This window comes from Watersipora subatra, chromosome 4 (genome assembly GCF_963576615.1).
Source record: "Watersipora subatra chromosome 4, tzWatSuba1.1, whole genome shotgun sequence".
NCBI classification, from domain to species: domain Eukaryota; kingdom Metazoa; phylum Bryozoa; class Gymnolaemata; order Cheilostomatida; family Watersiporidae; genus Watersipora; species Watersipora subatra.
Window position 1 is genome coordinate 11022259 of NC_088711.1, and position 15929 is coordinate 11038187.

At 38.1% G+C, this 15929-nt stretch overlaps 1 protein-coding gene across 1 annotated transcript; it reads left to right on the forward strand.

The window, feature by feature from the left end:
• The first annotated feature begins 14089 nt into the window (after positions 1-14089).
• LOC137393919 (oxidative stress-responsive serine-rich protein 1-like) lies at positions 14090-14845 on the forward strand. Its single transcript, XM_068080633.1, has one exon. The coding sequence runs from the start codon at positions 14090-14092 to the stop codon at positions 14843-14845; it is 756 nt and encodes a 251-aa protein (XP_067936734.1).
• Positions 14846-15929: the final 1084 nt, after the last annotated feature.

The window sequence follows — 15929 nt, forward strand, 5'->3', positions numbered from 1 at the left end:
AAGGACCTAAAAACAGATCATTTGGAGAAAAACCCTATTCCACTTATATTACCAAAGAGACAAATATCAATTTTAACTGGGCTCTTCACAGGCCACATAACCTTACAATATCACTTATACAAACTCAATTTAACATTTACACCAACATGCACATGCCTGGATGAGGACGAAACAGTAGACCATTACCTATACAGATGCAGCAATTACACCAATCTAAGAAAGAAAATATTTCCTTAACCTCACAACTATCAACACCTGCTAGAATTTGTACATGAAAGCAGCCGATTCAATTGAAAACATAATTAACCCACTGCAGATAAACCATAGAAGTGAACATCAACGATACTTGCACAGACAGATGGTACAGACAATATTATAGTCATCCAACTATTAATAACGATCAATCTTGCCACAATCAATACTTATAGAGGATATATTCTTCAGACCTGAACCCCTGTATATACGGTAGTATCAATCAATTTATTTTGTACATGTATAAGTTATCCTGCTTTACTTATTTGAAGTCATCCTCTCATGTAAATTTTTTTTTAATTTCCACACAAATAATCTCAAACTAAACATGAATTGTTCACTACTATCTTGCATTCAGGATACTTTTACCGTTTCCATTTTATTTGATAATATGCCTGCAAATAGAGGCTTTTTGTTATTTTGTTATCAGCAAAATAAAAGATTACTAGCTATTTTCCTTTCCTTCCAATACATGTTAAATCTAACATACACCCCGATATGCACATGTTTGATAGAAGAAGAAACAGCGAATCGCTACATGAACCTCTGTGCAGACTATGATGTCGCCAGAGCCCATACTAACCCCTCGACAGGAAGCTGGAAATCAATCATCTCGTTCCTTAATCTCACGAAAAGACTGATGTTCTAGCAATACTCAATACAAATGATAGAATATAAACCTCAAAAATTACCAATCTAATACTCATACAATCTTTATTTTCAAGTATCATTCTGTAAATTTTATACCATCATAACACTGTAAAAACTGTACAGGAACAATTACACTGTAGATTGTATTTATACACTCTTAAACATTAACCTTGCATCTTGTCCTGCAAAAAGAGGTATTTTTCAGTTTTTGTATTATTTTTAATCAATAAAGAGTTCATCATCATCATCATAACTAACTACATGAGAGGATGACTTCAAATAAGTAATGCGGGATAACTTATACAAAAATTGATCTGTCGTATATATGAAATAAAAATTTATTGATGAGTTAAATAAAATTAATTTTTGTGTGCAAAATAATGAAACACTAAAACTAATTTTAATTAAAGGTCATTTCATAGAGTTACGATGCTAGTTAAAGGACGTTTTCCTTTCGGGACGACCAAACTGCGTTTCGCTATCATTCTTCGTAAGAATAGGTAGCCAGAAGCCAACGTGACGAAGTTATTTTGATGATTACAAAATAAGCCTGTTCGGAAGTTTCACATCTAAGAACGCTCTGTATGTGTTCTTAATAAATATTAGGCAAGTAAATACTATATCTTCTAATCTAAATATAGATAAACAGTAAAAAAGGTTTCAGGTTCACGCAAAAATTCTAAATATGCTTTCCATACTAATTTTGCATTAGCATTACCTGTAGTCAATTCTAAATACTTTTTAGGTATAAATAAATGACATCAGTTTTTCACAGTTATCGGTATTAGGATTGCATACCTCACATTGGTTAGGCCAATAATGGAATATGCCCGTGAGGTATGGGACCCATATTTAATGAGACAGATAACACTTTTGGAAAATGTGCAGTGGAAGGCAGTTAGTTTTATTTCAGGGATTAAGGGTACACTGAGTGTATCAGAGGCACGCAACATTTTAAATATCAAACTCTTAGCACACGGACGAAAGGATGCTTGCATGTCTTTAGTGATACGGTTTTTATCTGAGGGTGGTCACAGTTCGATTATCAACAGTTTGAACATACAAGATTTTATTTACAACCATGAAACCTGACAGGCAACAGGCCGGGCACCCTGCCATTATCTACAAACCAAACATTTTATTACCAAAGCTTTGCACCCTGAACTTCACGTAACTTGCGTGGCTATGATTAAAGGGCGCTATTTTTGTTGTTGTATATATATCGAACTATATTATTAGCATCACATATAAGTTACTTACCATAGTTTCCGTTTTCTGGGATTCTCTAAGGCTAGAAGAAATCGCAGGGCACTTCCGTTCCAAATGAAAGAATTGTTAAAATATGTAAACACAATAAGCTCGGCTATAAATGCTTTAATCGATCGTTGGGCTGGCCAGCCACGACAATCCGTCTTAGTTAGGACGACAACACATCTTGACCTTCACTATAATGTAATCCAGGTAAACTGAGTGTGCGTATACGATATTTACCTAAGAACATTTTTCTTATTAATTTCACATGGTGGCAGCGGTTTCCATGGTCGAATAATGGAAGGAATTCACCCTCCGCAACAGTTATACTTGCGGGCTGTCGGCTTGTCTGGGGAATGGCGCCGTTGGGTTCGTTCCGTCAGAGATTACTTGTTAGCTATCAATTTGGTTGCTGCTGACCAGGTTTCAGAGCGACGCAAGCTAGCTTTGTTCTGCCACATGGGTGCAGAAGATGTTACAGAGACCTACAGCCAAATGAAGTTTTTGTGAAGGATGGAGATGGGAACCCTGTTGATGTGGCAGAAGGTCAGGAGGGTAGAACACTAGAGGTGGTGTTAGAAAGGTTCCAAACCTATTGTAACCCTAGATCTGGTGAGGTGGTGAGCCGCTTTGAATTTCATGGTAGCTCTCAGAGTGGTGAATCAGTTGATGTGTATTTAATGAGGCTTAGACGCTTGGCTGAGAACTGTAATTTTGGAGATAAACATGACTAATTGATTAGGGATTAACTTTTGTTTGGACTGGATAATGTGAAGCTTAGAGATCGTTTAATAACTCTTGAGAGAGATGAAGTGCTCACTCTTGACTATGTCATTAGAGCAGTTAGAGTTGAGGAGGCTTCGAAGGCACTAAATCCAGGTCCGTCAGAGATAAACTCTGTCAGCAGAAATGCAGGTCACAAAAAGCAACCAAGGATGAATACTAGCTTTGGCGATAGTGCCACAAAATGTCCAAAATGCGGGGGTAATCATGAACCTCGGCGGTGCCCGGCCTATGATCAGAAATGCAATAAGTGTGGGATGAAGGGACATTGGGCCGCAATGTGCAAATCTAAGTCATCTTAGGCGAATAGAGTTAGTAAGGTGGAAGATGAGAAAACGGCCAATGCCAGTTTAGAGGAGTTGTATTTAGGCGAGGTCGCTGATATTAGTGAAATTGCAGCTAGGAAATCATGGTTTGCTAAAGTGAAAGTAACAAGTAAGAGTAGCCCAGACCAGGTTATTAGGTTCAAGTTGGATACAGGCGCTTCACTGACCGTTTGTGGATTAGGCCATTGTGAGGGAAAAATTCAGCCCACAACCGTCAAACTGTATGGCCCAGGACGAACACCTCCGAGGTGCAGAGGGATGATTGAAACACAACTGCAGGTGGATGACATCTGTGTTGAGGAGAATATCTATGTATTAGAGGGGCAGAAGACCCCACTCTTCAGTCGCAAGGCCTGTTAACTCCTCCAGCTGGTGTCAATGGATAAAGAGAAATGTGAAATTGGCCAGGTTGTTCATGTAGAGAAAAAGTTGTTTGAAGGATTAGGTCGAGTTGAGAGACCATATAGTATTCTACTCAAGAAGGGCGCCACACCATATGTAATTCATGTGCCTTGTACTGTAGCTTTTCCATTAAGGCGGAAAACTAATGAGGCTTTAGATCGCATGGTTGTGGATGGTGTATTCACTCCTGTCACAGACCCAAAACCTTGGGTCGCGCCTATGATGGTGGTTCCTAAACCTAATGGCGCAGTTTTCATTTGCACTGACTACACTGAGCTAAACAAGTCTGTGGTCAGAGAGATACATCCCATGGCCACAGTTGAGAGTAGTTTGGCTGCTTTGGGTACAGCAAAAACTTTCTCGAAAATTGATGCCAACAGCGGTTTTTGGCAGATACCATTAACCCCGAGTTCTAGCCACCTAACTACTTTTTTGACTCATAGAGGACGGTACAGATACCTTCGTATGCCACAGGGCTTGTGCAGCGCTCCAGAAATTTTCCAGGCAGAGATGAGTAGGATTTTTGAGGGTGTCAAAGGTGTAATCGTTCATATGGATGATATACTTGTATTTGGAGATACGGAGGATAAACACGCTACCCGTTTACGATTGGTCCTGGAAAGAATACACACAGCTGGACTGACCCTGAATGGATCGAAATGTAGGTTTGGTGTTCAAGAAGTGGAATTTCTAGGCTATGTCATTGACAAGGATGGCATTCATGCTGGTCCCCGGATCCAAGGCATTTTGGATTTTCCTGAACTGACTAACATAAAAGCAGTGCGAAGTTTCTTGGGCCTAACGAATCAGTTTGCCCGATTCTCATGTCAGCTAGCTGAGATTAGCAAGCCTCTAAGAGATCTGCTGAAAAAAGACACTGAATGGTATTGGGGAGATACTCAAAAGAGAGCGTTCCAATCTGTCAAGGACATTTTCAGAAAGCCTCCTGTATTAGCTGTATATTCTCTCTCGTGGGAGACAATTGTGACCACAGATGCCAGTAATCAAGGTATTGGTGCTACGTTGAGCCAGACTCAGCCGGATGGTTCACGTCGACTGGTTGCTGCTGCGAGTAGATCGCTTCTGGACTGTGAGCAGCGTTATGCTGCTATTGAGAAGGAAGCCCTTGCGGTGTGTTGGGCCATGGAAAAATTTGCCCAGTACGTGTTGGGCATGGAGTCGGTCACTGGAGACTGACCATAAGCCCTTGATCCCCTTGTTAGAAGGCATGTTTCTGGACAGGCTACCTCCAAGAATTCAGAGATTTAAATTGCAGTTGCAGAGATTTTAATACATCATGAAGCATGTTCCAGCAAAAGGTAACATAGCTGCGGACGCCCTATCTCGTTGCACTCGGGTTAAGAGGGATATTTTGGGCCAGGCAAGTGCTTCCGAGATCGATTTTCAGATTGAGGAGATGTTTACTTTACTAGAACTTAACTAGAACAATAAAATGATGAGGTTTTGTCAAAGGTCAGGAGTTTTGTCAGAGACGGGTGGCCCAGTTATCTATCCTCCAATGACACGCTGATCAGACCTTATTTTGAGAGAAGAGGTTTGCTTGCTGTGGATAAAGGCTTCCTGACCTTGGAGACGCTTTTAGTTATACCCTTTAGTCAAAGAGACCAGGTTCTTAGAAACATTTATGGCGGACACCTAGGCATCAATAAGTGTATTGCCAAGGCACAGAGGTCTGTTTGGTGGCCATCTATGACTAAAGTTGTAGAGGAGATGGTTCGTCGATGCAGAACCTGTAATGTGGAATCGCGGAAACCAGTCGAGCCGCTTAGGCTGACAGCGACACCCGAGAGACCATGGCAGATGTTAGGGTCAGACCTGTTTCATTTCAGAGGCCAGAGTTATTTACTAGTCATAGACTACTATTCACGTTACCCTGAAATAGCATTGCTTGGACAAGAGTCTTCTTCTGCTAACGTTATCAACCACCTGAAGAGTATATTCTCATGACATGGAATCCCTGATTGTGTGATTTCCGACAATGGGCCGCAGTATGCATGTGCACAATTTACAGAGTTTGCTCAGTCTTATCGATTTTTTCACGTTACTAGCAGTCCCCGCTACTCGAGGGGTAATGGCGCTGCCGAGAGAGCGGTTCAGACTATTAAGAACTTGGAAGGAATCGGATCCATATTTAGCATTGCTTGCCTATCGTACCTCTCCTTTAGGAGGTGGCTATTCGCCAGCCCAATTGTTGATGGACCGTAATTTGCGCTCACCTCTGCTGAGTCATCCTGATACTCTTGCTCCCTACCTTCCTGATCATGCGACTTTTCGGCTGAGGAATGATAACTACAAAGAGTGGATGAAGAGCAACCATGACAATTCATATGCCAACAATCTTCGTCCCTTACTGAAGGGGGAGCATGTTAGAATCAGAGACAGTGGAGATGAAAGGGTGGTGATAAATGGATCTGACGACACCACGAGAACTTGCTCTATATCGAAAGAGGATAGCCGAGTAGTACGCCGCAACCGATCAGCAGTCATACCTATGCCCAGTTACCAAGCTTTTGTCTATGAAGACATCCCCAGCGAGGATAGGTTAGTGGGAATGACACCGAGAAAAACCACAAAGAGCGGCCGAGAAATCCGACCCCAAAGAGATTTGATGACTTTGTTTGCTAGTCAGAGATAATCTCCTTATTGTATATATATATAATCAATCTTAGGACAATCATCACAATACTCACCTTACAGCTTACTCGAATCGAAATACTCGGGGATGTTATCTCAATATATATTATACTCAGTTACAGGGTGCTGTTTTGGCTCAAGGGGAGATGTTGTGTATATATATATATATATCGAACTATATTATTAGCATCACATATAAGTTACTTAGTTACCGTTTCCTGGGATTCTCGAGGGCTAGGAGAAATCGTAGGGCACTTCCGTTCCAAATGAAAGAATTGTTAAAACGTGTAAATACAATAAGCTCGGCTATAAATGCTTTAATCGATCGTTGGGCTGGCCAGCCACGACATTCCGTCTTAGTTAGGATGACAACACATCTTGACCTTCACTATGATATAATCCAGGTAAACTGAGTGTGCGTATACGATATTTACCTAAGAACATTTTTCTTATTAATTTAACAATGTCCGTGTGCAAGCGTTTTTTATGAAGTACTATTCAATTGATAGCCTTCTTTTATCTGGCCCCGGGGTCTACAGGCTCTATTTTAACCTAGCACCTAGCTGCAGTTATTGTAGTTACCACTGATAAATTCGTTTTTTTCTATTGATGACCTGGTTTAGGTATTTAAACTTACAAGGCTACGTTCTCCTGGCTCAACTCATCATTGGTGTAGCATGAGACGAGGAAGCGCTGTAATTTGACTGTTCTGAAGAGCTGATTCATTCTTTTGGTCATTTTTGCGTCTGTTCTTTTCTTTATTTGCTTTCATGCACTTTCTTCGATACTGCCATGTTTTGTGTGTGTATGCGTTTATCTGTCGGGTTGGGTGTATTGGTCTATTGTAGATGCTGTCAATTTTGTCTTTGCACATGCCCATACCATCTTCCGCAAAGCTATGTCTAAATTCGTGGTGATTGTAATTCTAGAATATTTAACACAAATTTCCTTAATGATTTGAGTCAGTTTTTATTTGATTTAATCTGGACAAATACAAAAGTTCTTTGAGATCTGATTTGAAAAGATATAAGGTGAGTTAGGGTTTGCATTTGACAATTACCTTGAATTATTAGCAGTCATTTTCCATGCCATCTTATCTCAGGTAAATTGATTGGATATAAAACAAGGGTATGTTATCCCAAGCAGTTTAGCATTTGTGCAAGCAGTTTAGCCCTTGTGAAATTACTATGGAAGACTGTTTGCGTAATGTTATACTGATGTTACAAGGTCCAACCCGATGTTAGTTACCGCACGCTGTCAATGATATTTTCAAGCAACAGACACTTTACTGAGGAAAATTAATCATCAAGTGGCAAACAGTAATGATAGGAAGGCTGTCTCTTAATTTAACCGTTTGGTGTCTATAGGTACCTTTTGTTAATATAGATGTTTTTTTGTATAACTTTTGGTTAATGTGTGATTTACAGCTCTACTTGATTCAATAATAATAATAATGGACTCAGTCTCAGAATGTATGTAATCATCATATAATAACAACCTATGAATTATTATTGTAAGGATTCTTAGCTATATTATATCATTACATTATAACAGTAGATTCACATTATACATGTTATAATTCATCACCTTGACAAAATAAAATTAGGTATATACTATCTAAGCTCGCTCTCAGGGTGTTGTCTATCCCCGCAACATGTGCTCCAAAAATTTTTTTTTCTGTAAAAGCGGATTGATATGTGGGTAACGGTGCATCTTATGTCGGTACAACGTGCATACACTATCATCACAACGCACATACAACGGTCAATAGAAAATAAATGGAATACTTTGTGTAATGTTTTAGACCTGTTTTATTAACAGACTATAAATAGAGTATTGAATAATAATATAATATTATTACACATTAATATTATTAATAATATTAATGTGTTAACAGTGTCACGTTGTGGCGCATGCGTTGTTAATCACTTGTGTCTGCGTTGCATCCACAATGTTTGTGTGTTGCAAGTGCCTTGTATGTCCGTTGCGCATGCATTGTATGCTTGTTGTACCGACCTAAGATGCACCGTTACCGATGTGTGTTCAAGACAAAGTTTCCTATCTTAATCAAATTTTTCAAAAATTAAATTTCTGAAATGTAATAACAGAGTGAGGTGATAAAATGAGCTTAAAATATTTCCTCTTTTCCAATAGCAACCATTTTATTTTATTTTTAATTTTTTGCTTACTGCTGCTCTCATTTATATTACACATTCCTAGATACAATGCAAGAACAAAAATACTTCATTAGCCATCTACATGTACGTATCACTATCACTTGTATGTCGTATAGTGTAAAGCATCATTGTGCAATAATTGATGGAAAGGCAAGAGGAAACTTTGGTAACCTGCCCTTGCTTGTTGAACATCTGCTTTGCTTTAAGGTTTCTGCACCCAATGATTTCTAAATATTCTAAAATCATTGTTGAGTGATTTGGTATTTGAGTTTCGTGCATTAGGCGAGTGATCTGATTTGTTAGATAGCATTTGTTGCTGAGCTTAGCTGAGTTCGCTACAGTGCTTATTACATTTTAAAGTACAGTGCACCCTCGAGATACGATGTTAATTCGTTCCAGGGTTGGCATCGTATGGTGAAAAAATCGTATATCGGGGTATAGAGATCATTGTAATTGTACAATGCAAACACCCCCTGGTCAAAATCGTCAATTTTTTTTATAAAAATGTGTACATATTGACAATTAGCAACAAAATAGTATGTTAACTTTAGTAATTATAGTTACCTACAGTAACTGTATTGATTTTAGTGTATTTTAATGGTTATGATCTGCAATAAAACGCAAAATTATAATGTGTGTACCAAATGTAGTACGTACGGTAAGGAGTTCTTGCCTTCAAAAAGTACGCATAACAAACTTTGAATTCACTTCAAATAAGTTTAGCTTGCTAAGCCTACACTTAAAACTAAGTTTTAGTATGTACTAGCTGCATTACCCGTCAACGGGATCAGATTCTTGTACAGCAAGAGGTTTATTGAGAGTTGTCTTTCATACTGTAAAACAACGCCAACTATGCAGTTACATCTCCCTCTCTCCGTCTCTCCCCTCTCTCCCCTCTCCCTCTCTCCCCTCTCTCTCTCCCTCTCTCTTTCTCTCCCTCTCTCTCTCCCCCCCCCCTCTCCTTCTCTCTCTCTCCTCTCCCTCTTTCCCCTCTCTCCGTCTCTCCCCTCTCCCTCCCTCTTCCCCCTCTCTCCCCCCCTCTCCTCCTCGCTCTCCCTCTCTCTCCCCTTCTCTCCGTCTCCCTCTCTCCCCCCTCTCCTCCTCGCTCTCCCTCTCTCTCTCCCTCCCTTAGTTCAACGCAACACATGCGGATAGACAACATTTTTGGTTTTTCTGTCGGGCGTATGAAGAAACAGTTTTCGGCGTGTGCCTACTTTTGAGCAGGCGACGTATAGCTGGTCATGGCTGATGCAGGGTGACAGTAAGTCGATAGCAGCTGCTCTCTTTCTTTTCACAATAGCGTATCGCAACCCTCGGAGTACTCGTGAAAGTTCTGTAATAGTAAGTTACAGTAGGCCTACTCAGAGCTGGAAAAAAATTAGTAACTCGGCTGCTGAAGGAAATGAACATGACCCACTATCACGAACAGCGGCAAATCCAACGTTATTAAGTAGTGGAGATGTGGCAATTCATAGACAATACAACATCGTATAAGAAACACTTACCTTTTTGATGTGGAAATTTAGTAGGTGAGAAATGCGTTTTTCTAGTGGCTCCAAGAAACAAACGTTTACGTGACCTTCTCGGTACACGTTGGCAGTAAATATTAATTGCATGTAAATAACTACTCATTAATTTATTTTATTTAATGAATAGTACATTTGTATAGCTGTATAGACACCTTTGCATAGGCCGCAGAACTCATGAAAGGTGCTTTTTAACACGGCAGAAAATTTGCCGTTTAAAAAGCGTGCTAATAGGGGATTTCGGTTAATGCGCTCAAGCGGTGAAAGAAAAACAACAGAATCGCCACACCTTTATATAAGCCGCTTGGCTCAAATCGTGAGAGAAAAGTAGCGGCTAATAGTCCATATTACGAAATTACGATATTACGAAATTACGATAATTAGTACTCATATTAATTCGGTTGGCTTCGTTCGACCGAATGGAAAAAGAAAGACCGCTCTATAATTTATTTACCGTTACTACACATATTAATTCAGTTCGCTTCGTACGACCGAAATTCGTACGACGATAAAAGAAAAGACCGCTCTATAAGGCGGACAGACAGATAGACAGACAGACAACGATTGCCGTTTATATAGTAGATTTAGAACTATTTTACTGAATTTCAACTTTTTATCACGAAATTTTATCCTTCAGCAGTTCCTATCTTCACTTTCACTATAAAATTTAGCGTGTCTGGTTGAAACCTTTTTCAACCTAAATCAATTAGACCGAGCGATGCAGTTATAGAAAGCGGCCTCTCGCACACTTGACCATTTAATGGCTACCTAAAAGAAAAATAAAATTTTATTTGCTATACAGGGCGTACATACCTTTGGAGTAACGTGGCTTCAGCAGGAACATGTAGCGAGTAAAGCAGAGAGGAGGCAAAAACGTATCAATGCTAATTATGTTGCTGTACACTTGAAAATAAATTTAATACGTAATGAATTGGAATTTTTTTAGCAGGCTAAAAGAAGTTGTCCATTCCTGTCCAATTTTTCTACTGGTTTAAAAGAAAAGGTTGATGGTGCAATGCAGAAAATTGCTAGCTAGCTAACGCTTGTAAAAGGATCCAGAGAAGGTGGTACAGTAGTTTGTCTTGTATGAAATGTGCACAAGAATCAATGTAACCAAACATACAAGGTTTGGACGTATTTATACCCTAGAGGACAGGGCTTTAGCAAGTTTCAGAAAGTAATGTGGATGCGTCAACTATCTTGAGTAGCTAGTTATATGAGTTGCATACATACATACATACATACGATGTATTGTATTCACGTAGAAGATAACAAGCCCATATGCAAAGACATGGAAATAACAAGAAAATAACATAAAATCAAAAGGAAACAAATAAAATGAATGAAATATGAAAAACATGCCACACAAGAGATAAATAATATATATTATACATGCAATGTTTTAATGTACCAGTCCTCATCTGTAAATTAAACACTTGAAATATTTCTGCGAATGTGGGATTTTCCGTATCTTCTACATCCTGGCCTTTACTAAATGGTTGCTCTTTTTGAATGCTGATTGCGTGCATGACCTAGCTCATTCAAATCTTCAGTCGGAAGCTCTTTCTTGTGCTTGCTTTAATGGAGTTCTTGTTTTAATAATAATTGCAAATGCTGATTGGTTGCGATCATATTCCTTGACAATGTTAATAATACGGGTCCCTTCTTTTTACTTACGACATCCAACTTTGTTGACTTAGAAATCATTTTTCCTTCGTTTTGTAACGTTTGTATCGGTCTCAGATTTCATAGATAACGAATTAAATGTAGATAGTTGTAGTTATATACGTATGCTGACTTAAAAGTTTAGAGTAAAAGCTATAATAACGCTACGAATGAATATTTGCTCTCGCTTGTGTATTTTACACGAAATTTTCCACGCGGACATGAGAGAAGTCGATCATCGTGTCTCTTCTAAACGTTTTAAGAATGTTTTCGGCAAACTATATTTCGGTGTCTTTTTTATTTCGACGTGTGTTATGAGCACACCGACGGCCAAATTTTAACTCGGGCGAAACTTTTCTCAAATTCGTATGGTGAAATAAAATTCGTATGGTGAGGTGAAGATATCGCAATGTTTGACTTCGTAAGATGAAAAAATCGTATATCAGGGTAATCGTATCTCGAGGGTGCACTGTATGTCCATGATATAATCAATATCCAGTATTGGGCATGTTTAAATTCAATTATTTCAATTACTTTTGAAGTTCACACCTATTATTATACACAAGGCAAGCGAACCTCTCCAGAGATTTTAGTCACAGTTGTAATTGGTGCATGACTAAACAAGGTCATAATCAATATCAATAGGAGATGCAAGTCAATTCCTTGTAGCAGTTCATGTCAAGGTAAAAACGGCAATGTTAATATATGTGTAGTGCAATCAATAGCTTGTTCCAACTTGTCGTGAATGTATTCTTGGCAATTACTAATTTGTAATATCTTCACTATAATTATTTCTCCATTTTTCTGTACCTGTTATGACAGCGCTATTCCTTTTTCCTTTATCTATACATGGAATATCAAATTGGAGTCAGTGTGGTTTCACCTATGCCATAAATCACATCTGAATCTCTGATCCCATCGCTTGTGTAAAAAATCAAAAACCTGCCTCCTTTTATTGAAATCACACTTAGCTTTTGCAAATACGACATTTTTTAATATGCTTGAAATGTTGCTAATCCACTGTTTCTTGTTGAAAAATTTAATTTAAATATTTTGTAAAAGTATAATCATGATTTTTCTAATTAAACATGAATAGCTGTGTGATGGATTTGACCAAATTGCATTTTGTATCATGGTAATGTCGTTAACTTGCGAGTGTATCATGGGCACCTAATTATTTAGAAAGCCAAACTAGTAATGTAAATTGTTGTGCAATGTAAATGTAACAGAGTTTATTCTCTTCACTACTATTTGCTTGTTCATTAAGTCTAGTAAAACATTTGTTTTCAGCTTAGTTGTACTTTGCAGCAAATGTGTCAGAATTTACTGAATAACACGTGGTTACCTTGAAAAATCAAGGCTGTATTAAATAGAAATAATCTTTTTGTTCACCCTTTCTCTGTGTTTCACTTAACACTGTCACGATAGTAAAGCTGCAATAATCAAAGCTCATCAGTTCAATTTAGGCAAGTTGAACTATAGCTAACTGCTCAGGTCTGGTGAACTAACTCCTTTCACAGCCTCATTTTTATAGGTTTTTTAGGATTATAAATGTATCATGAGCATCTAGCATTACAAATACAAAACATTTATATTTTGCACGCATATGCTTTGTCTGAAGAGACCATAAAAGTAACTGTTTTGCCAATTGTCTACTACTATATGTGCCATGGTTTTATCAAAAAATTCAAAATAGATGTGTAATTTTACTATTACCTGGTTAAATTACATGAACTAATCATCACATGTGTGCAACTATTTCATTTTAAGGTGCATCACCTAATCGTCACGTGTGTACAACTTTTTTGTTTTTTATGTCATGTCTGGCATTTGGAAATTTTGCAAGCAAATTAATTTAACAAAACTTGGTACACAACCTACGTTTCAAGCAGTGCTATTTTTCTTGTATATTATGCTAGTTAGGAAACTAATATTAAAGAGATGAATGCTAGAAAACAGGCTAGGAGACATGTTAATACTGTACTCAATGCTGTTGCAAGCTCATTAAGTCATCAAGTGAGGGCTTGGTTGGTTTTCTGGTCTTGATTATTATTTGCTTGTCTTCAGGTAGTTTGAATGTTGTTCGGGATGTATATGCTTTAGAGGGTGTACATTTTACATTTTAATATTTTTCTTGTAATTTTGCTCTGTTCTTGTTTGATTCACATACATCGAAAGCTTCATTATTCCATATGATGGCCTGGTGGGTGTGATGCTGGTGTTGGGTAATGATGTGGATTAGAGTTTTGCTAATGACTTTGCAGATTTGGTAGTTGATAAGTGACATCTGTCGCTCGCTGTTGTTGCTGCGATAGCTTCATTGTAACAAAGGTTCTTGTTTTTTTTTATACTAACATGTACAATATTGATGTCCCTTTCTTAGTGGTTCCTGCCTTCAGCGATGGAGAAGACAGGCGTTGCAGATGGTCAAAATCACAACACTAGTCTTGATTCACAGCTCTCACTTGCCTCTTCAGATGATAGTTTACGGGCTAACAGCGCTCCCAGGTCGGGGAGACCATATCGCTCCTTAGCTAGACAAAAGCCTTATGATCCAACAGAAGAATTACAACTTCACCGACTCAGTATCTCAAAAAGGACTGCTACAAAATTAAAACAATTAAATGAAACTAAACCAAGCAAAATTCAAAAACGTTTAAAAAGTTTTACAGCAAGTAAATCACTTCTTCAACCCAGTAAACTGAGTGTGGTTACAGCGCCATCACTTTCTCCCAATAAAGCATCCAAATGTTCTGGAGGCGTATTTGATTTCGCCTCACTCGCCGCACAAGTGTCACAGACTGAACAAGAGGATTGTCAACTACCTGTCCCTAGTTTCAAGTGGGAAACAAGAAAGACTTCAACTAAACCTTGTCATAAATTGTCAGCCGGTAGACTGACAAGAAGGGGTTATAGCGGTGATGAGCATGATAATATCACCGAGCTGAGCTCGACGTTGAGATTGACTGCACCTGAAAGGGAGACTGTACGCCATAGTGACAACAACCCAGCTGACTTGCGTATAGCCCGGTCTTGCTCCCAGCAGGCTGCCTTAAATGAGATAGATTTTACGGCTGAGGAGCTGGCATCCTATTTTGAAGAGCTAGTATATATACCCAAGAAAATGTCTGAAATGGCAGAAATGATGTATACATAATGTTATCAAAATTCACAAAAATGACGGTTTCGCACCTATACTCACTTTTTATGTTGTCACGTGTTCAGGTGGAGATTTACTAGCAGAAAAGTTAAAATATGATACAACTGTCTTATTACTTTCAAAATATATGTTATTGTTCTATATAGGTGAGCAATGTTTCTTGTTAGACTTTTACTTTTGTTAAATTGTATGAACTTTACTTCCCTTAATTGTGAACCAAGTTAAATCATAGTCTGGCAAACAGAGGTTTTTGCTGAGAGCAAAAATCCTCATGTAGCTCCAAGAAATTTACACTGAAGTTAATTCAACCTGCTTAATTTATTTAAATTCAAGTAGTTCAAATTTATGCAAGCCAATGAGGAGTTATCTACAGCGCCATGGGTGTGTAAACTCAACATGGTCACAACATTCAAGCTACTAGTTATAAAAATTATCTAATATAAAGATGTTTAGCCGATGCAAGGCGGACCTTGCAACAAGTCTTTTGAAATGAAAGCAGCGTTTTTCACTCTATCAGAAGCAATAGTGTTTAAAAATATATATTAATAGTGAGTTAGATGTGTCATATCGACATTGTGTTAATAAAAAATTGATGTCACAAGCATTTAAAGAAGTAACACATAATTTTTGTAATGCTGAGATTGGTGCATGCACATATTAACAATTATTGGATAACGAATGAATAATAAATCCAATGGTAGAACATATGCAAATCTGTGAAGAAAATGCATATCTTCCCAATCGAACAGACAAAATTTTTTATTAGCTCTTCATCAGTATTATTGCATGGATTAGCAAAGCAAAGTGTCAATCACCTAGTAAGTATCTTTTATGTATTTGTAAAGAATTGACCTGAAAAATTAGAAATGTAAACTGAAAGACTGCTAATGTGTGTTTCAGATGGTGTTGTTGCAATTAGCCAGAGATTAACAATACAAGCCAATAGATATTTTTAAATGACTGTTCAAACTGAAGTTCAAGCTTTGATTTCTGATGGCTTCATTATATTTTCTTGCAGTTGAACGCCTCTAAACAACACCTAAACAATTTGACAAAAAAAACAACACTAGAAACAAACTAG